Source organism: Bos javanicus, chromosome X (genome assembly GCF_032452875.1).
Source record: "Bos javanicus breed banteng chromosome X, ARS-OSU_banteng_1.0, whole genome shotgun sequence".
Taxonomy (NCBI): domain Eukaryota; kingdom Metazoa; phylum Chordata; class Mammalia; order Artiodactyla; family Bovidae; genus Bos; species Bos javanicus.
In genome coordinates, this window is record NC_083897.1 from 125291182 (window position 1) to 125313957 (window position 22776).

The 22776-nt window shown below is 40.5% G+C and overlaps 1 protein-coding gene across 2 annotated transcripts in view; it reads right to left on the reverse strand.

Moving 5' to 3' along the window:
• Positions 1-22776, reverse strand: part of FRMPD4 (FERM and PDZ domain containing 4) — a 205448-nt gene that overhangs the window by 58762 nt on the left and 123910 nt on the right. For both annotated transcript variants that reach the window (XM_061407869.1, XM_061407870.1), the window contains exon 4: positions 2561-2606. In XM_061407869.1, the coding sequence (XP_061263853.1) occupies positions 2561-2606 (46 nt within the window). The remainder of the gene's footprint in view (positions 1-2560; positions 2607-22776) is intronic.

A 22776-nucleotide genomic window follows, 5' to 3' on the forward strand; every position in this document is an offset into this window, starting at 1 on the left:
AAGGCAAAAACAGCAAGCAAAGCCATAAGACTATGCAAAACTCCTCTAGGCTTACTGTGCCGGGTAAAGTGCTATCCCATGTTGGAAAAATAACCTGGTTTGGAGTACAATAGTTTTGATCTTGCATTGCTAATGGGTTATAAAGTAGGGAGAGAGAATTCAGGAAAGACAATGTAAACTCAAAATATTACCAGGAATTTCTGGTTGGTCAATCACTTCCATATGACAGACATTTACATTGGCTTTACCAAAATGTATCTGTTCACTGCAGAGAAATGAAGAAGAGTGGATAGATCTGAAGTAGGTGTGAGTGACTACTGGTTTAAATGAAATAATCTGAAGACAGACGAGCTGTACTTTCTAAGGAAGGAATCACCGGGTCATGAGGTAGTGGATGTGAAAGGCCCTTGGATGGGATGCCATCTGACCCTCTCCTTACATAGATGAGGAAACTGGGATTGGAGCAGCTGTGGGAGTCACCTGTTATACTGTTGGGAGCTAGATCTCAAATTTTGGTGCTTTTACATCCTACTGTCTCCTTAGATTTCAAATCCAAGTGTGTGTGTGTGTGTGTGAGAGAGAGTGTGTGTCTGTGTCTATGTGTGTCTAGTTGTGTCAAACAGTTGGTACTAAAAGTAACACTCAATATTAAATTGCTTTTAATATATGTAGCAATGTTCCCCCATGGCATAACTTGATGTCTTATGATCTTACTACAAACCTGAGTACATATTTTTTCCTGCCTAAAATGCCTAGCCTATAGTGCTTAGGAAGAAAATTTTATGACAGGGGAGATGAAGAGTTTTGTCAGAAGATGGAGGCTGGCAAATACCAGAGCCTTTGAACTGATGTAGAAATCTTTATGGGGAAGAAAAAAGAAGTATAAGCAGGTTGGAATTTCTGCTGTTCACCTGAAGGCCACACAACAAACATTTGGGGAAAAAAAATCTGAAGGAATTGGACTTGGTATTTTTTAGTTCACTGCCCATGTGTGAAATTCACAAGCAATGGCAAATCTATAGAAATAAATAAATAGTTAACCAGTGGCTGCTCAGGACTAAGGGTAGGAAAAGGGATTCACTGTAAATGGGAATAAGGAATCCTGTTGGGGTGATACACGTGTTCTCAGACTGGATAGTGGTGTAGTGGTGACAGTTGCATACCTCAATAAACTTTATAAAGATCACGGAATTATATACTTACAATGGATGAAGTTTGTGATATGCAAATACACCATGATAAAGTTGTTTTAAAAAAAAATTATGGGAACTCAAGGCAGTACAATTTTAATCATCCTCCACCCTTCTGACAACCTACTGAACTGTCCAACATCTGCACCAAATTATTATTATTCTTTGTTATTAATTATGTATATATTTAAAAGTTTATTTATTTTTAATTGAAAGATAATTGCTTTACAAGATTGTGTTGGTTTCTGCCATACAGCAATTTGAATCAGCCATAGGTATACATATATCCCCTCCCTCTTGAATCTCCCTCCCACCTCCCACCTCATCTCACCCCTCTAGGTTGTCACAGAGCCCTGGTTTGAGCTCCCTGAGTCATACAGCAAATTCCCGCTGGCTCATCTATTTTACATATGGTAGTGTATGTGTTTCCATGCTACTCTCCACATTCATCCCACCCTCTGCTTCCCCACTACCCCATGTCCACAGTCTGTTCTGTCTGTCTGAGCCTCCATTGCTAGATACCATATATATGTGTTAATATATAATATTTGTTTTTTTCTTTCTGACTTACTTCACTCTGTATAATAGGCTCTATATTCATCCACCTCATTAGAACTGACTCAAATGTGTTTCTTTATATGGCTGAGTAATGTTCCATTGTGTATATATACCACTGCTTCTTTATCCACTCACCTGTCGATGGACATCTAGGTTGCTTTCATGTCCTAGCTATTGTAAATAGTTGTTTTGAATGATATCTTTATTATTTTATACTTTTTTAAATTTCATACTTGTCCTAACCACTTACTAAGGCCCATCAGGTGTAAGTCCAAGATATTTTCAAATCCATCCACCTCTTCCCATCATTACTCTACTTCAGATCACAATTATTTCTCACTGGAATTACTCCCACAACCTTGATCATCTGCTTCCCAGGGTCATATATCAGCAATCAGCATATTGCAGTTATTTCTCAACTTTAAAGTCCCACCAAATTACTTAGATGGGGATAAGGAAAATAATCATGCTTTAACCTCTTAAAATTAGATATTCCCTTTAGACTTGTGATTCATAACCTGGAAACTTAAAAGAATCACAAGGAAATTCTTGAGTTTTGTGTCGTTTCCAGATGTGAGAGGCACATAGGACTGAAAAGCTGATTTCCAAGATATTTGGGAAATGCATCACTTTCTTTTCTCTCCAATGAAGGGTTTCTATCATAGAGTACAAAATACATATAATCAAGATTTTGGAACTGGTACTATGAATGCATGCTATTTCTCTCTGCTGTTATTCCCTGGAGTGGAGTGGGAGGAGGAGACTGGAAATCTGAGAACACACACCGGCACTTTTACTCACAGGACACTTACAGGGTAAGGTTGAATAACAGTGAGGAGTATCGACTCTTTGCAGCTTCTGTAAGAGAGAGGAAAAAAAGTATTTATGACATGCACAGAGCCTGGGCTCTACCAGTGATGGTGCTCTTTTGAAACAAAATGTGTGATGTTGGCGCATGTTCCTTGGACTCCCAGGGCAGAGATTCAAAAGGCTCAGAAGTGAGCTTTCAGACCACAGAGAAAACCAGAATCAAATGTTTACCCAGTGGAAAGCCTCCTGTTCGATTTATATTGGGTGATATAATCTGCAACACTGAACAGCAGGGCCCTAAAATAAAACTCGCTGAAGGAAGGTCGGATTTTAAAAGCATCGACTGAGTCTCTCAAAATTGATTCTCCCCTTCCGACTTTCCTTTAGCTGCTTAAAATGTCTGTGCAATTTTCTGGAAGGGGATAGATTTTTTAAAATGCTATCAATTCACTGAACATCATTATCTTCTTAGGGTCAGCATCAGGAAAAGAAAAATGTCATTGTAGGTTTCTTATGTAAAAACAGGATCCCAGCAAATGTGACTTCCCAGGCTGTGTGGCTTTCTAAGGCCAAGTTAACAATGCCTAGGATCTTGAGCCGATAAACATTTCAGAAGGGCACTCGTTGGGAAATATTGTTCACCATAGTGAACACTGCGTAGCCAAGAGCAGGACAACGGAATACAATGTCATGGTTTATTTAATTTCCCCCAAGTAACCCAAACCTTTCAAATAACTTGACCCCTTGAGGAAAAATCTTATTATAGGTTGCAATAGTTTTTCTTCCTCCCTTTGTTCCTTTTTTATACTGAGTAGGAGAAAGGTCAGTTGCCATTTTGTTGAGAAGGGGCTGACTTTTTCTATAGTTTAGGTGGTAATTAATTACCTGCTTTTGTGACGTCCTGCCCAAATGATTCAAGAGAAACAGGATCTATTGCGGTGCTGTTCCTTTAGAGAAGTTACGACAAATTGCATTTCTAGCGTTAAGTACTCTTCAACCCCTCACTATAAGCTCATTGCCTGGAGAAGACCATGTGATTTGCACAGGAGCGGTGGCGGCTGGGGCCTGATGGAGGGAGTGTGGGTGGGGAAGAAGAGAAATCAATGGGGAGGAAAAAGAGGACTAGAACTCAAGAACTGGATGAAGAATCAGAACATTTAGGATGATGCTGATGGTGGGAGAGGCCTGGCTGATCCCATCAATTCCTAGTTGCCAAGGGTTGACAGAAAGCCCCACTAACTAGAGTGGCAAGACCGTGTTCCCATTAGATGGAATAATAGAGCAACAGTGTAATCAAAGGAGAATTTGGTGAATGAGACAAATGACAGTGCATGGCTGGTGGCCATGGAGCCTCGTGGAGCAGTTCTGGGGAGAGTCTGGCACACCTAGGCAAACTGCAGCCTCACAGCACTAGGACCGAGCCATTCCACTCTGGTTCATATCCCAAAGAAATCCTCCCACTAGCCTCTGAGGGAAAGTGGATGAGGACATTCCCAGTCAGGGGACACATGGATGTGAAACACTGGAGGCAAGGTGGGCATCCGTCTCTAGGAGGGTGGGCATGTGATGTGGGGGCCGAGTGTCATGGAACGATGTGGCAGGAAGAGTCAGAGTGTGGTAGCCATGGTGTGTGCCTGTTGGTCCTGCCTGGCCTGCTCTACCCAAGGCTGTCCCCAGAGCCCTCAGCAGTAGGCAATGGGCTCAGAACATATCCTGGGGGCACAGTTGATTGGACCCAAGTGTTGGAATGAGGCCACTGGATGTCCTCTCTCCAGAATCAGAACTAAGAGATACAGACAAAGAGCTGGAAGCTGAGTCACAATCATGACTGAATAAGAGGAAAGGTTACAGATGCCAGGGTCCCCTGAGCAGGCCTAGTTCCCACCATTCCTGAGGGCTGGTTGTTCATCATTTTACATCAATAAAATGACCGAAGTCAAATATCTCAGTATGATATCTGTTGTCAGTTCTGGCAATTGGCTTTTAGTTTTCGTTTCACTCATCTGTAAGTACTTAATTATCACCTGCCAGACAAGAAGAATTAACTCCATAGTGCTTTGCGTCCCTTAGGATTCTAATCCTAGAATGAAAAAAAGATGGAAGTCACATGTGTTCACATATTAGAGAATGCCACTATGATTGAGGCAGGTTCAGCTGAGGCCTGATGCCAGTCACCCCTACGTGCCAAAACAGGGTGTTACATACTTTCAAAGGAGAGAGTAAAACCAGAGTTTGGGACCCTTTTTCATCTTGGGGTATTAATCATGACTTAACTGAAACAAAGGTAACAGGGAAAGGCCAGTGCAAGCAGCACATGGCCAAAGAGCAGAGGCTATGTTTGAAAGATTATTACTCTTTCACAGAGACAGACTCTAAGTGTGCAATTCCTGTGATGATATCTGGAAGACACAGTAGATATGGTGCCCTGGGGTCATTTAATAAAGGCAGTGCTCAACTGAGCTTCTTCCAGGGCAAGAGGGCCTTATTGGAAAGATGTAGAAGCTAAGGAGTGTTGGACACAGCCAGTCACTGGGTACTATCTGATTCAAGGGACGTGCAGTTGGAACAACCCAACAGAGAAACATTCTAGAAATCTGCACAGGTACCCATAAGTCAACCGTTATGATCTTCCATGGATAGAAGAAGCCAATACTGGATTACCTTGGTGTCAAAACAGTGAGAATTTCCTCCTTTTTACCTCACTGTCCTGTCCTCATTTCAATGTGGAAGGTGCCAAAGCTGGAGAAGAATCTTGGGGAATGCCCCTTAACACAGTGCAGGCTTCTCAGGTTGGAAATAGGGGCAAGGGAGAAATTTTGTGGCATTGGCAGTTTTGACTATCATGTGACAAATGAACATATTGATGACAGAGTAAGAGCTGTCGTGATTGTAAGTATTCAAATGACTGGAGAAATTTTCTGAACATGCTTAATATATTTGTGGACCTGCCTGAGATTTGAACGAAGACCTGCCCCTAGAGAGCTGTTCTGAACAGGAAAAGAGGGAAAAGAACAGTTGCTTTACAATTTTATCCTGAGACCTAACTGCTACATTTACTCCCAAGTTTACTTTATTTAAAACTGACTTGAATAGATCAGATTATTTGAATCCAAACAGTCCTTAACTAAGACAGTGAGTGCTTAAAATCTGAAGAAGAAACAATAAAATGGTAAGTGCAAGAATGAGGGGTCTGATGTGGTAGGGTGGGGGAGAATGAATGGGCCCACGAGGCTGTGGAAAAGATGCTCATTTTCCCTAGAGCAATGCTCACTGGCACAGTATTTGTAATTTGTTCATTTCCAGAAAAAGAAAAAAATATTCACAGCTCCAGTACAGTCTGTTAGGAGCAGACAAACCCCTGGGGAAGGACTCATTATTCATGTTAGATGCTAACAGAATAAGCATAGACTGCATTAGCTTCCTATTGCTGCTGTAATAAATTAGTGGCTTAAAACAGCACAAATTGGTTATCTTACAAGTCTGGAGGTCAAAAGTCTGAAATGGGCCTCACTAGACTAAAATCAAGGTGTTAATAGGGCTGCATTCATTCTGGAAGCTTTTCCAGATTCTGGAGGCTTCCTATATTTGATTCGTGGCCTCTTCCTCCATTTTCAAAAACAGCAATGTAGCATCTTCCAATTTCTCCTTGAGTCTCCTGCCTTATTCATTCACCTATAAGGGCCTTTGTGATTACATTGGGTCCACCTGGATAATTCAGGAAAAACTGCTCCAACCTTAACTGAATCACTTCTGCAGAGCCACAGGATCTGGGCATTATGATGTGGATCAGTATTCTGTCCTATCACAGAAGCCAGCTTCAGTAGTTATCTTGTGCTGCATAACAACTTACCATACACTTAGCAGCTTAAAACAACACACATTTATTATCTTACAGTTTCTATGAGTCAGACATATGAGTATGAATTAACTTGGTCATCTTATCCAAGTTCTCTGATGAGACTGCCATCAAGTGCTGCCCAGGGCTAAGGTCTCATCTGAAAGCTCCATTGGGAAAGATCCAATTCCAGGTAGACTTTTTACAGTTTTTGGCAGGATTAAATAGTTTCTTTTGGGATTGTTGGACCAAGGGCCTCAATTCCTGCTGGCAGTTGGCTATAAGTCACCGTTAGGTCCTTGTTACATGGACCTCCTCAACATGGCAACTTGCTTCATCAAATCAGCAAAGGAAAAGGAGACAGAATCCTTTGGCAAAATGGAAGGTATAATTTTATGTAACAGAATCACAGATGTGAAATTCCAGCACCTTTGCCATATTTTTTTGGCAAGAAGCAAATCACAGGTCCAACCCACATTAAAAGAGAGGGAAATACACAAAATTGAGAACATTGAGAGACAGGGATCATCCATGGGGCCATCTAAGATTCTGTCTGCAATACCAACAAAGAAAGATTCACAACCAATTAATCTGTAAGTGTCTCAAAGGTAGTGTCCATGTATGACTTCACCTTACACAGAATATTTTCCTGTCAAGCATGTCAGAAAGAAGCACTGCTCAGTATACATTATTAATTTGAAAATGGAAACCATTTTCTAAAATATGTCTATTATATTTACAGCATTTAAATTCTGTGTCTATAGTAATTCCCTTTTACTCATCTGAAACATATCCTATATTGATTTTAATTTTACCACTTAATGAGTAAACGATGCTGTCTCAATTGAAATAAAATATTCCAATATGTTATTTATCATTAGAACTAGGGATGTGTTTTCAGTCTGTTTTCTCTCACCTATAATTATTTAATTATAATCTGCCAGACAAGAACTCCATAATGTTTTGAATTCCTTAGAATTCCTAACCCTAAGATCCTAGGAGAAAATAAAGAAGATCAAAGCCATATAAAAATAGCCACAACAGACAAATTAGAATTTGGAATGAAAAATGGCTCATTCAAGTAATCAGATAACTTCTTTTTATGAAGGCTTAAAACAGCTAGGGACTTGAAACAAATCCAGTTAGGAGCACATTTAGAGAAGTACAATTTCATACTGAATGCCAAGCAAATTTTCTACTCTTAAAGATTAATTTCAAATTAGAGTGCCAATATTTTTTAAATGATTGAATTTGTGAAAAACACCACTTTAATCCCTATATCACAGTGCTGACCTGCATAGGAAAATATAGTCTAATCTACCCTAAAACACTTCTACAAAATTTCCGTTTTATTCCTCTCTTTTCATTCGTTTAACAAAAGTCTTTTCTTAGATTTTTTTTTGATGGAAAATCCCTTGAAACATGTTTGGGACACCCAACGTCAGTGGTTACACGTCATTCTTTAGCATCACAACCCATTTTAAAATTTCACTGGATGGGATTCTGTTGCAGTAAGTGAAGAATCTCAGATTCTAATGAGGTTTTCGGTATTAAAATCCCTTTCAAAAATGAAGCTAAACTTTTTGTTTGCTTTCTCTTAGAGCAGAATAGCTGGACACCTTTCTTTGACTTTCCCACTTGATATTTCCATGATCTTAATACTGCAGTATATAATCACATTGGCATGCACTATTGTGTATTTCCCTCATAGACTGAATAAACAGATTTCCTTAACTAATACAGAGATCAACACGAATTTACATGTGAAGAGCAATGAGATTTCCTCAAAGATTGGGAAAACAGAATAAAATGAAGCAAAAGCAAAACAAACTAAAATATAAAGAATATATTCCATGTCAAAATTCAGGAGGAGTCTTTTTTTTTTTTTTTTAAAGGGTGTAAACAAGTGAACAATATGATTTTCAACTTCTCCAGTAGAAGTCAGGAATCAATTCATGAAGGCTGAAAAGTTAGGCTTTTAAAAGGAAAAATAAAGAGGTAATTTAGGGCAATATATGAAAGATTTTGTGAACTGTAAAATCACATCTTAACATAATTCAAAAGACTGATAGGCAGTATTTTTATTCGGAAAGAAAGGTGGTAAGGCACAGTGAAATGGTGTTTGAACTCTCACTTCTAAGTACCCATAAGTCTTTCTTCTTGTTGAACTTCAGAGTTTTTCAAAGAAGATAGAAAAATATCCTTTTCAGCTAGCTAGTGCATCTCAGTCCTTAAACTCTCTGCTGGTGGATAGTCACTCTTTATGGAAAGAAGAACAGATAAACAGTATTTCTCCAATGATGCTTTTCTCAGAAGAACATCTCAATCCTAGGTGTTGGCTGAAAAGTTTGTTTGGGTTAATCTGTACCATCTTATGGAAAAATCTGAACAAACTTTATGGCTAACCCAGTATTTTCTCTTCTTACCTGAACCTGGAGATATGAAAAAAAAACCAAGAGATTTATGATGACTAGTCATAATATAAAGTCAGTTGCTGCAAAGCTGGAGGAAATAACACTGTCCCTCCATTTCAGAAAAGTCACCACAGGACTATTTGAAATGGAGGTTTAATGCTTCATCCAGTTGACCTTTCTACCATTCTCAACAGAGACTGCAATTATCCACTGTATCAGTTCCTAACAGGTGCCGAAGCCATTAGCTGGAGAGGGTGGAAACAGCTAACAATCAAGCATGCAAACAGGGTCAACGCATTAAGTGTGATCTGTCATGGACTTCATGAAACATCAACACTCTCCCCACTGTGGCTGCACATTGCCTTTACTTCAGTAACTGCAAAGAGGAAGAACCGGATTACTTGTCATTTTATTACTAAGGTTCAAGGGATGTGGAGAAAGGAAACAGGCATAATGAAGCCACCATAGTTATCAGGGCAGCAAAGACAGAGGGGATGAATCATAGAATTCACTTGTCCAGGAGCACTGGCTTGCCTTCTACCAATTCTACAATCTCTCTCACTACCATTTTCTCCTTGAATGAGGGGTGGTATTGCTGACACAACCATACGCTGCCTGCAAGAGATGAACTTCAGCTTTAAGGACGCACATAGGCTCAAAGCAAAGGAACGGAGAATGGTATTCCACGTAAACAGAAACCAAAACAGCGCAGTAATACACTCATATCAGACAGAACAGGCTGTAAGGCTAAAAAGGTAACAAAAAATCACTATAATCATAAACAGGATCGATTCATTAAGAAGGCATAATAATCATAAACATACTGGGTTGGCCAAAAACTTCTCTTGGGTTTTTCCATAAGATGTAATGGAAAAATCCAAGCGAACTTTTTGGCCAACCCAATATATGCACCCAATATCAGAGCACCAAAATATACTAAGCAAATACTAACAGATCTGAGGGCTTCCCTGGTGGCTCAGTGGTAAAGAATCTGGCTGCCAATGCAGGAGACTCGGGTGCAGTCGCTGGGTTGGGTGGCTTAGACAGTAAAGTGTCTGTCTACAATGCTGGAGACCCGGGTTCAATCCCTGGGTTGGGAAGATCCCCTGGAGAAGGAAATGGCAATCCACTCCAGTACTATTGCCTGGAAAATCCCATGGACAGAGGAGTCTCGTGGGCTATGGTCCATGGGGTTGCAAACAGTTGGACACAACTAAGCAACTTCACTTCCAGTATTCTTGTCTGAGAAATCCCAAGGACAGAGGAGTCTGGCGGGCTACAGTACATAGGGTCGTAAAAGAGTTGGACATGACTTAGTGACTGAACAACAGGTTTGAAATGAGAACAAGTTTGGTACCCAAAGCAACAGTGAAGAGAATTTAAGGAAAGACTCTTATTAAGTACTATGTTAAAGGGTTCACCCTGAACAACTGCATAATCACACTGTTTATCTTTTCCCATCTGTACGGAGGCTCCAAAGACGGTCCTCAATGAACCACGCTTTTGGGGACTCACATAACTTTGTGTAGTCTTCTCCCACTGAATCTGGACTAGTTCTGTGACGTACTTTTGACAAATAGACTATTATGGAAGTGACAGTGCATGACTTCCAGGCCTTGATTAGAAGAATCCCAGAAGCCCTCAGTGTCCACAGGGGTATCTTGGAACGTTCACTCTGTGAGAAGCCAGCTGTCAGAGAAGCTCAGCAACCCCGCCATCACCATGTTGTGAGGAAGCTAGCCCTGTGCAGAAGCAGCGTGGGGAGACAGAAACTGGCCTGGTCAGACACAGTGGTGTCGGCTGTCTAAGTCCACGTGACAACACAGGTGTGAAAAAGCCACCTTGGATAGCCAGTCCAAAAAAGTCTTTATCCAGCTCCTGCTCTAGCAGTCGACTGAACTGAAGCCACAGGAGTGACAGCAGTGAGAACCATGTGAATGAGCCCCATCAACCCACAGCATCATGAGATAAGAAACTATTTTCTTAAGCCATTTCATTTGTTGGGTGGTGACAGAAAACTGAAACATCATCTGTCCATAAAGAGTTTGCAAACTATTTTTTTAAAAAACAGCCAAAGGAGTCAAAGGGATTTGAAATTGAACATGGCTCCCTTATCAAGGAAGGTTCAGTATTCAATCTAATGACTCCACAGGATATTCGGAATGGACACTTTTAAAAAAAAATCTGTCCTACAAACATAAGTGGAAATGTGGAAAATGAGGCTCTAATTGTTGGGCATGGGGCTAGCACAATTGTAACATTAACTATGGGCTTTTGGAGATTGGGGTAGTGGGGAAAAGAACTAAAAACTCAGGGGAAAGAAAAAGATCCAATCAGAGTCTTGGACTAAAAATGCTTCACTACAAAAAAGAATTTTGAAGGCACGATTGATGTTACCTTGTGGGGTATGTATTTGAACTTGCTAGAGAAAGGATTAAAGCACATTATAATTTTAGGTTTAGAATTAATAGCTTACATACAATCAATGACTTGAATATAAACCTAGGGAGAGACCAGAATTCTTTGAACAGTTCAATTCACATTTGACAGATTGCGTTAAAGGCTTAAGCTGTGCTTTTCTTTCAAAGAATATTAGGCTATTGGGTTAAAATCCATATAAATGATGCAGTGATTATCAAAACTAACATTCTAATGAAATTGTATCATTTCAAGTTCTTTTCTTAAATTGCATTTTTTAAACCTTTGTACTAAAATTTCAGGTTAGGCACTCTGACTCTGTAAACTGCTACTACTAACAGTTTTATTGCATAATAATATTTGGTTTTGGTTTGACCTAATTTTTTTGTTCAATTAATTCATTTCTTTTTTTTTTTTTGAATGAATACTATCTTTGGCCTTTGAAGAATCTTTAATGGATGAAACTGGTACTTGCATTTAAGATTGAAAAAGGGCAGCAGGATCTCTTGCAATAAAAATTGTTTTACACATCTGTATTATACTAAATGGTTCTCACCTCATTCATTCCTTCACTAAGTATTGAGTATCTAGCAGAAGAGAGGCATTTGGGATATGGCAGGAGGGCATTTGGCAGTGTCAAGAGACATTTATGGTTGTCACAATGAGGGTGGCTGCTATTGGCATCTAGTGGACAGACACCAGGGATGCTGTTAACATCCGACATTGCACAGGACAGCCACCTACAACAAAGAAGTTTTGGCCCAAAATGTCAGCAGTGCTGAGACTGAGAAACCTGAGGCTACGTCCGATGTACCTCCACGCCCCCCCTGCCCGCCCGAGGAAAACTACTATCCTGGCACCGAACACAACAGAGTAGTTTGATCCCCAGTGGGAACTTATCTTAATATAATCACAGCATAAACGATTTTCCTTTCTTCTTTCACTTTGAGTTGTGTTTAAGATAAATCCAAGTCGTTCTGTGCCACTGTGTGAATGTATCACAATTTCCTTATCCATTTTACCATTGAGGGATATTTGAGTGATTTTCAATTGGAGGTCACAAAGAATAGTGTTGCTATTAACAGTCTTGTGTATGTCTTTTGGTGAATATATGTAGGCATTATTGTTTGGCATATTCCTAGGAGTGGAACTGCCAGGTCATAGGGTATGCAGGTGTTCAGGCCAAGACCTTGTTTTATGGGGCTACATCATTCTTTCCAGAGCTCGTGATATTCATATGTCTTAAATTATATTCTGATAGTTTTCCTTTACCTTATTTCTTCTACTCTTCTAAGTGTGTGACCAAGCGCTTTCTATTCTGCTGGCTCCTGGAATAAGCTGCAGTCCATCAATATATACATCAATATACATCTTACATCTGTAAGAGCAGGGAGCTTGGACTAAATCAGTAGTTTCCAAATTGTGCTCCATGCAACCCTTCTCAGACAGGGACACATGTCCGTGGAAAGAGCCCAGTATACCCCTGTATTTCTTCAACTGGAAATCCTCCACTGATTTATGCATTGAGACTGTGGGTTAGAGTTCTATTGAAAAAAGGGTTCTATTGCTAAAAGCAGTACGAAAACCAATGGATAAAATGACTGCTATTGCTTCACTGAATTCCAATAAACCTTCTTAGCCTGCAAATCTAAATCCCATTTTGAGTTTCCACGAAGGTGTCCAGCATCCTCTGCTAATTTAAACTTCTTTTCCTCAATGAAAAGCACAAAGAACAAAGGTTTATTGGATTTTGTTGCTTTTCTATTCTTTATAATTTAAGAATGACAATAATATTACTTGCAATTTTATACTGCAATTGTAGAGCAATTCAGTAATAATCACGACACCCTAGGAGCTAGGTAATATTATCTTCATTTTACTGATAAGAAAATGAGGCTCAGAAAGGTTATAGCACAAAGGTAGTGGCACAGAATGACTTGGATGTATCTGACTTTTAATGAAGTCAAATGTTTGGAAAGTGGTGTTTTCTTCCCTGACCCTAGAGTTTGGGCTTGGCCAAGACCTGGCCTTGGCCAAAAGAAGAGGTACAGACTGACCGGAATGCCAGACCCCAGGTCAGAGCTCCCACTTCCAAAGGCCTTGTGTGTTCCTGCTTGCTTATTCACTCCTTCCATAAGCATAAGCACACCACACTCTGGTCCGAAGAGGATGAAAGACTTGTGATGCACACTTGCACCGAGCCTGCCTCTTCCAGGCAGGCCCAGCCAAGATCAACGGAGCTACTTCAACAGTTTCCAGATGTGTGAGAAAGAAATGCTTATTTCTAGCCACAAAAGGACAAATACTGGATGATTCCACTTAGATGAAATATCTGGGATAGGCAGATTCATGCACACAGAAAGTACACTGAGCTGACCAGGGACTGAAAAGTGGGAAGAATGGTGAGTTCTTGCTCGGTGGGTCCAGAGTTTCTATTTGGGGTGATGAGAGTTTTGGAAATAAGTAGTACTGAAGGTTATAAAACATTGTGAGAGTAATGAATGCCTCTGAATTGTACACTTAAAAGTGGTGAACATGGCAAATTCTACGTTATATGTATTTTACCACAATAAAAGAGACATGTTCGTTGTTATTAGCCCCTGAGATCTTGTGGTTATTTGTTATGAAGCAACTGCTGACTGATTGATACATCCTCTAATTGTGTGACAGGTGTCATGTGGAAAAGACTGAGAGTTTGATGGGACAATGAATATGAGTAAGAGAAGAAGACTCACTGTCTGGTCTGCCAAATGAAATCTCTCCATGTTAAAAATAACTCAGGATGTGGGCCATGGAAGGAACAGATTGCTGGGCCAATTAACAGAGACCATTTATCAGTGGCTTATGCCATCTCAGGGTCATTGCCATGGATGCACTGCTGTCATGGGTTATATGACATGACCGGAGGAATTCAGTAAGCTGGAAACACTTTGAAAACATTAAACAGTTTGAAGCCCATACACATGTGTAGCCTAAAAGAGACTAGTAAGAGACAGGTAGTGTCATATGCTGAGTTGAAGCTGTTAGAAAGTGTAGTTCATATCCTGAGTCAATTCCTGAAGAAAAAAATCATATTCTTATGCAATTCAAGTCAATTAGGCTTGACAGCCGCTTTCCATTTCCCTCTTAGTTCTCAAGACATTCATGTTTGATTCTGCTCTATCAGCGCTGACTTCACCTTCTGCTCAACAGTCCTGTAGTGCTCGCTCAATACAGGAATTTAGTACAATTTTTAAGCGAAAAAATGAAACAGAGGTCCAGGGATTGTCATGGAATACGTGGCACAATCACCAAATGGGAGGTGGCAGTTGAAACCTTTTTTATACATACACTGAGGGGCACGAGATTGTTCAAAAACGGAGGCAGTCGCCAAAAGTCTCAGCAGCAAGTGATGTGACTGCAAATGGAAATAATAATAATAATCATAACGGTAATAATCATAATAATAGGCTTGTTCAGAGGATTGTTGTGAGCAGAAATTATAGATGGGGGAAATGCTTTTCGTATCTTGGAAGAAAGGTGCTATGTAAATTCCAGTTCTTTTTCTTTTTGTTATTTTTCCTTGAATACTGCCAAAAAAAAAAAAAAAAGGATCCAAGTGGGTGGATGAGAGCAGGATTGAGGGAGGAAGGGGAGAGAAAATAATTTAAATAAGCAAGTGATGGAAGTACTACTGGGTCATTGCCTTGGCTTTAATAACCTTCATCCACCTAGCCACACAGCTATGTAGGTGGGGGGTGATTGTGAGATTCTATTTCCCCTTCTTGCTCCTAGCCAGGAAACAACTAGATTTTATGTTCATTTTTTAAAGAGCATTCACTCCGTCTTGTCGACGTGGCTGTTGCCTTCACTTCCATCACTGTCTTCTGTGTTTTTAGCACTGACTGAGAATATTCCTCCCAGGGAACTGTACATGCCAGGTCCCAAGGGCGGACATGGATACTGGGGCTCCAGGGCAGAGAGTCAGTGAGCAAAGGCCAGTATGTGCACCTGTTGTTTGGAACTCAGCATTTCAGAAGGCAAGGCTGAAAGGCAGCTTGTTGGACTCCATGGGGATGGCCAACTTTGCCAAGTGAGATGGGGATGAGAAGCTTATGGCTTTCACGACAAACAGGACATGAATTGTTTTTCAAGTTAATTCATTCAATAATAAACTATAAGTGGTGTGTTACAGTCCCCTACTATTATGGTGTTACTGTCGATTTCTCCTTTCATGGTTGTTAGCATTTAATAACCTATAATGGAAAAGAGCCTGAAAAAATATATGTATATACAAATATACACACATATATGTGTGTATATTCATATATGTAATTGAGTCACTTTGCTGTACACCTGAAACTAACACAACATTGTAAATTAACTATTGCTATCGCTCGCATGCTTAGTCATGTTCGATTCTTTGCGACACCATGGACTGTAGCCCAACAGGTTCCTCTGTCCATGGGATTCTCCAGGCAAGAATAATGGAGTGGGTTGCCATTTCCTTCTCCAGGGGAGCTTCCTGACCCAGGGATCGAACTTGTGTCTCCTGCATTGGCAGGAGGGTTCTTTATCACTGTGACACTTCAGTTTAAAAAATGGTTTTAAAAAAAGTAAAAAAATGAATTCATTCAATAACCACATTTGGGGGAAATGACTTTTCTTTCATCAAGCAGTGGAATGCCTCCTGTCTCCTTTCTCCTTGATCTACTCGGAAGCAATCTTGAACCATCTTACTGAGTCACACCATGTTCCTTTTCAAAATATGACAATTTCCAAAAGCATCTCAGATTCAAAGAAGATTCAAAGAAAGATTTTTCTCCCAGTAGTGGATACTCCTGGTAGCTGTCCACTTACACTTCAGCTTTAAAGACCACTGGACTTGATTAAACAAATGTTTGACATTCCCATCCTACGCACTGACGACTGTTCTAGGCTATATGGATACACTAGTGAACAGAGAAAACAATCCCTGCCTGTCTGGGACTGTCATTCTCTGGAACTATCCAAGACTTGGGAATTTGAAAAGAGGATGCCTTAGCTGGCTGGCCTGGGTGAGGCCTTCCACCTCTGGCTACCTGTTTTCTCATTCAGAAGATGCAGAAATGGGATCAAACCTCAAACGACGAGTTTCTCCTAGAGACCCAAAGCTATTTAGCCTTCCAGTGGATGAGTTCCTTATATTAATCAAGCTGTTTTGTTCAATATAATTCACCTAAAACTTCTTGTGACCTCATCTTCAACAAGTGATACCCTAGGTCCTTCCTTCAGGACAGTTCCTAGGAATCACTCCTTTGAAGTCTTCCCAGATTACCTCATCTAGCTCCAGGCCTATTGGTGTCCATGGCAACCTGTCAACGTCCATAGACAGCCCTGCAGGGGCGGGTGGGAGGAAAGACTCTGCTTTTCCCTAAAGAAAAGAGGGAACAAATTGGAAAAGAAAAGAAATAACTTGTTTGGCTCTGTGAAGCCACATGGCTTTTATCAGAAGGTTTCAATATACATCGGAATGGGGATGGCCAGGATCTCTGTGGAGACAACAGTGATCATTTATTTCACACCTATTGTATGCTTTGTTGTTGTCATTAAGTCACTGAGTCATATCTGATTCTTTGCAATCCCATGGACTGCAGCATGCCAGGATTCCCTGTCCTTCACTATCTCCCGGAGTTTGCTCAAACTCATGTTCATTGAGTCGGTGATGCCATCCAACCATCTCTTCCTCTGTCGTCCCCTTCTCTTCCTAACCTCAATTTCTCCCAGCATCAGGGTCTTTTCCGATGAGTTGGTTCTTCACATCAGATGGCCACAGTATTGAAGTTTCAGCTTCAGCATCAGTCCTTCCAATGAATATTCATGGTTGATTTCCTTTAGGATTGACTGGTTTGATCTCTCTGTTGTCCAAGGGACTCTCAAGAGTCTTCTCCAGCACCACAGTTTGAAAGCACCAATTCGTCGGTGCTCAGTCCTTTATGGCCCAACTCTCATACCTGCACATGACTCCTGGAAAAACCATAGTTTTAACTATACAGAATTTTGTTGGCAAAATGATGTCTCTGCCTTTTAATACGCTGTCTAGGTTTGTCACAGCTTTCCTTTCAAGGAGCAAGCGTCTTTTAATTTCATGGCTACAGTCATTGTCCACAGTGATTTTGGAGCCCAAGAAAATCAAATCTGTCACTGTTTCCACTTTTTTCTCTTCAGTTTGCCATGAAGTGCTGGGACGGGATGCCATGACCTTCAGTTTTTGAATGCTGAGTTTTAAGCCAGCTTTTTAACTCTCCTCTTTCACCCTCATTAAGAGGCTTTTTACTGTATGCTAGAGACTGTGTAAAGCAGTTTGCACCCAGTATTTCTCATGTACTCCTTCAAGTATGTTAGGGTTTGGGTGCTATTATTCTCTGGAAATTAAAATACTTTGAGCCCAGGAGCCAGAAATAAAAGAAAAAATAATACTCATTTACCAAAGTACATATACTCTTGCTACAGGAGGAGGGTCCTTGCTAGCGTGACCCCGAGGCTGGATAAAGTAGGATAAGGGATGAGAGATACCTTGACCCACATGTCTTCATAAACACTGCTGCCTGCTATTGTTGTTAAGCTATTATTGTTGTTATTATTAATTCCAGTTTCCAGAGCCTTGAGGGAGAGCATGTCAGAAGATACAGAGGAGAGTCTAGCCCAGTAATGGAGTTGGCTCATGTCACTGCTCCCCGCCCATGCACACTGCACATTCTTGGGGCTTCTGTCTGAGCTCATCATTGCTGAGGCTCCGAGAATAACTCCTGCAGGAGAAGATAGGATGCTCTAAACTGCTGTCAGCCATGAGTCTGGATAGCCTGGGATTGTGGTGTTTTGCAAAGCAGGTTTCTAAAGCAAGATCTTGACACCTGTCCAGGTCGGCAGCCTCCCAGGATAGAATTCAGTCTCCAGGGTCTCAGGCCTTGTCAAGTCATATAACACTGTCTGTTGCCTGGGTGCGTATCCCGATCAGCATTGGTCCATGAGGGAGATGGTAAGGCAAGATCGGAAACCATCTGAGTTCAAGTCATCAGAGCTATGTCAGCTTCCATTCATTATTTATCACTGACGGCACCAGTACTCTGATGGACTGCTTGACCCTCATCCTCTCTAATCTTTAAAATCACTCTGCAAGGTAGATTTCATTATTTCCATTTTACATGTGAGAAAACAGGCTCTCTTTAAAGAGGTTAAGTATCTTGTCCAAGGCCACACAGCTCATTCGAGGTCGAGTCAGGAATCCAACCCAGACTGCCTGTGTCAATGTTCTTTCCCTCTGTCCTTGGTAAAGTCATTATCAGTAATCAGAGTGTCCACATGCCCAAGTTTTGCCTTTCTCTGTTGGCTCATCTGAGCTTCCCAGAAAGGATACATGCTGTGTTCACCTTGACAGGCTGCAAAGCATGTTTCCATATTGTGTCTTTTAATCACCATAATGCCAGTGACAGGTAAGTTTCACTTCCTCCATTTGGTAATTGACTAAACTGTGGAGCAGAAAGGCTAAGCAATTGGATCACTTCACCCAGAAGGGCAGGGTTGGACAGTTGTAAAGCAGAGAAATGAAGAACGGGGAAAGAGCAACTTTAACTTGTGGGAGATGGGAGGGTAGTCGACAGAGAGCCTCAGGGAAGGCAGCTTTGGAGCTGGGTCTCGATGGATGGGTAGGAGCCTGACAGGGAAAGGGGTTCACAGGTGCACCAAAGGACCCAACAGTTCTGCAGGTAGGAATGCTTTGGGTCTGTTTAGGGAAGAGTGTATTTCTAAGCATAACTAGCACACAAGGTTGGAGTGGTGGTTCTTGAGGAAGAGAAGAGGTAGAAAGGATGCCTGGGAGAGCTGAGTGCAAGACACTGTTGATGCAAGGAATCCTGGTGAGAACCACTCTAGAGTAGCAGAGTCATTATAGAGGGAGAGGGTAGCATCAAATGCTAACTAACAGCCAGCAGAAAGCATTCTGTGCACAGGAAACGAAGTGGAGTTACAGGTGAAAATTTAAATGTATGAGTACAATTTGTGTTTAGTGGGTGTCTTACAGCAAAGAAAGCTCTAAAATGCCTGTTGCTACTACAGGAATTTACGAAACCCATTCATTTTTTTCAGAAGGAGGCCAGACACAGAATAAAGGTTTTGAAAACCAAGCAGCCAAATTGGGATCTCACTCATTCATAAATTCATTCACTTTTCTTTTCATTCAAACATATAGGTACCTGGGACCATGCTACGCTATAGGGAAATGAAGAACATATCAGGCTCCTTGTCCTCAAGAAGCCCACAGTCTAGACGGAAGAATTAGCGTCACTGCAATGAAGGTGTCATGTAGAAGCAACATGGTGGTATGAAGGGGGAAGGGTCAACACATCTCAGGGTTTATGTGAAGAAAGTTACACTCGACGAAGCATTTGCAAAGTAGGAGATGCTTCAGCTGGTCTTCAGGGATGGAGGAGGAGTTTACCAGGTGGGTAGGGAAATGAAGGAATTCTGGAGCTGTGGAATTAAGTCCAAAGGAACTAATGTAGGAGGGAAAATGGTCCACTTGGGGGCTGTGGAAAGGTGGGAATAAGGCCATAGCAGAGAACAGACAGGGAAAGAGGCCCAGGAGTGTGGGCCCGATCACAGAAGGTCTTCAAGCTATGTAAGCCGTGTGCACTTGACTTCAGATGGCTGTGACCCTGAGGTGGATGCTTTAAACTGGGACTGGTAAAATCAGTTTTACTTTGAAAAGTTGCCTGAGCCAACAATGCAGGCAAATATTAAGGTTGTTGGGGAGAAGATGACTCAGTGATGAAGCCATGGTAATACCTCAGATAAGGTGGAATGATGGCTTAAATGGAGTATGTAAAAATGGTGATGAAGAGGAAGGGAGATACAAACACGATATGGAGGAAACCCGTGTCCAGAGGCCTCACCATCTAGATGGTGTCTACGAATGAAAAAGTAAAAGGCACAGATGGAATTAATGAAATGGAAACTACAAAAGAGGTTGTTCTGGTGCCAGAAGTAGCTAGAACTCTTGGGTATTCCTAGCAGTTAGTGATCACAGCCACTACCTTCCAATTCATGTGGATCAGAACTGGAAATATGAAAGGCTCTAATGTGACTGAACTTGTCCTTGAATATCAATAATCAGGCAAATGGTACTACGGAGAACAGTACAAAGATTTCTTAAAGAACTGAAAATAGAATTGCCATATGATCCTACAATCCCACTCCTGGGCACACATTCATAGAAACCTCTAATTTAAAAAGATACATGGACCCAATGTTCATAGCAGCACTATTCACAATAGCCAAGATATGGCAACAACCTAAACGTCCATTGACAGAGAAATGGAGAAAGACGTGGTATGTACATACTATGGAATACTACTTAGCCATAAAAAAGAAGGAAATAATGCTATTTCCAGCATCATGGGTTGACCTAGAGATGATCATACTATGCGAAATAAATCAGAGAAAGACAAATATCATGTGATATCACTTACATGTGGAATCTAAACAAAATGATACAAATGAACTTCATTACAAAACAAAAATAGATGTAGAGACATAGAAAACAAACTTATGGTTACCAAAGGTGAAAGAGGGGCAATAATTAGGAGTTTGGGATTAGCAGATACACACTACAATATATAAACTAGACAAACAACAAAGACCTTATGTATAGTGCAGGGAACTATAAATATATTCAATATTTGTAATAACCTATAAGGGAAAAGAATCTGAAAAACATATTCTTGCCTGGAGAATCCCCACTGATAGAGGAGCCTGGCAGGCTACATACAGTCCATGGGGTCACAAAGAGTTGGACACGACTGAGCGACTAAGCACACACACATGTGTATAACTGAATCACTTTGTTTTACACCTGAAACTAACACAACATTGTAAATCAACTATATTTCTAATTTTTTAAAAAAGTCAACCAAGGAAAGATAAAAAAAAGAAGGCAATGGTAAGGGCTCTGAATTCTTGTTTCAATTGATAACTTTTACATGCATGTTAGGGAAGGGGGAAATTGTAAAACAGAGAAATGTTATTTCTAACCTTGGTAAGGAATAGAGATGATGCCACTAAAGAAGCTGTAATTCAAAGATGAGGGCTTCACGTGGTGTTTCAGTGGTAAAGGATCTGGCTGCCAATGCCGGGTTGATCCCTGGTTGAGAAGATCCCTGGAGAAGGAAACGGCCACCAACTCCAGTATTCTTGCCTGGGAAATCCCATGGAGAGAGGAGCCTGGTGGGCTACAGTCCATGGGGTCGCAAATAAATCGGACATGACTGAGCCCCTAAAATAACTCAATGATGGCACATCCAGTGACAGCCTGTAAACAACTACAGGACAAAACACACCCTCTTACCAGGAGGAAAAATCAGGTTGAGGAAGAATAGGTACATAGCTCAAGCTACCTGAAAACAACACCCCCAATCTTATGAAATCTAGCAATGTTCTAATCCTCTGAGAGTTGACAGATTGTCAGTGGATGATGATCATATTTTCACTGATGGAAAGAGGTTGTGGGATTTCTATTAAATTTTTGAAGTGTGCTTTCCATGTTTGAATTTAGCCTCAACCTATGAAAACAATTTACTGTAATCAATGGCTATAATTTCTCCATGACAAGGTGTAGAGAAATTCTGTTTTCCTGTCTATTGGGAAATAATGCTGTGAACATGAACTTGGACCGTACTAACCTTGCAACTGAATTCTGAGACCTTTCTGCTTTGTATTAATAGGTTTATAGGCTGTACTTGGACTGACTATACGAAGAAAGGATGTATTTCACTCACACAACCTCTCCAATTGCTACATGAAGAATCATAAAAAGATAACTTTTCAAAAGCAGGTATCCACTGGGGATAAGAACAAGAAAAAACAAACAAATAGAAGTAGTGGAATAGCTTCCATGCTTAGGACCTAAAGGTCATTTCCCTGTATTACATGTCCCCAAATAGTAACAGATCAGAGTTTTGGCAGTATCATTGTTATTTCTTCTTTTTACTTTCAAGGCTATGTAGAACAGAGAGGGTATAGGCTGGTGATCTCCATTTTTAATCATCCTATATTTTCTATTCTTACCACTATATGGAAGCTTAATCGCATTCCAGAACCAGAGTTAATTTAAAAGAATGCAAATGAAAAATATATGCAACAATCTTTTAAAAATATGAACAATTTTTTGTGTTTCACACTAATTATGCTTTTCTTGAGTTTCATTAATCTGCAAGGGGGATCAATATTCAACTAGGCAAAACAGAAAAACGTCCCATAAAGTGGTGAGAAGATAAAAGGCAGAAACTGAGTTAAAGAGTGAGAGTTTTCAAAATTACTTGATGTCTAACACAAAACTACTATGTATAGGAAAACAGTATGAAACAAAATATAACAAGGCCTGAATGGATTGTAATATGTTAGAAATACTGGCCAGTGATTAGCAGGAAATATAAAGTAGGTAGGAGACTAATGCTATGTGAAAATTATTTTGATAATATTATAAAGTCTAATTTTTCATATATGATGAGCAGTAGCAACGTTAAAAAAAAAAACCACA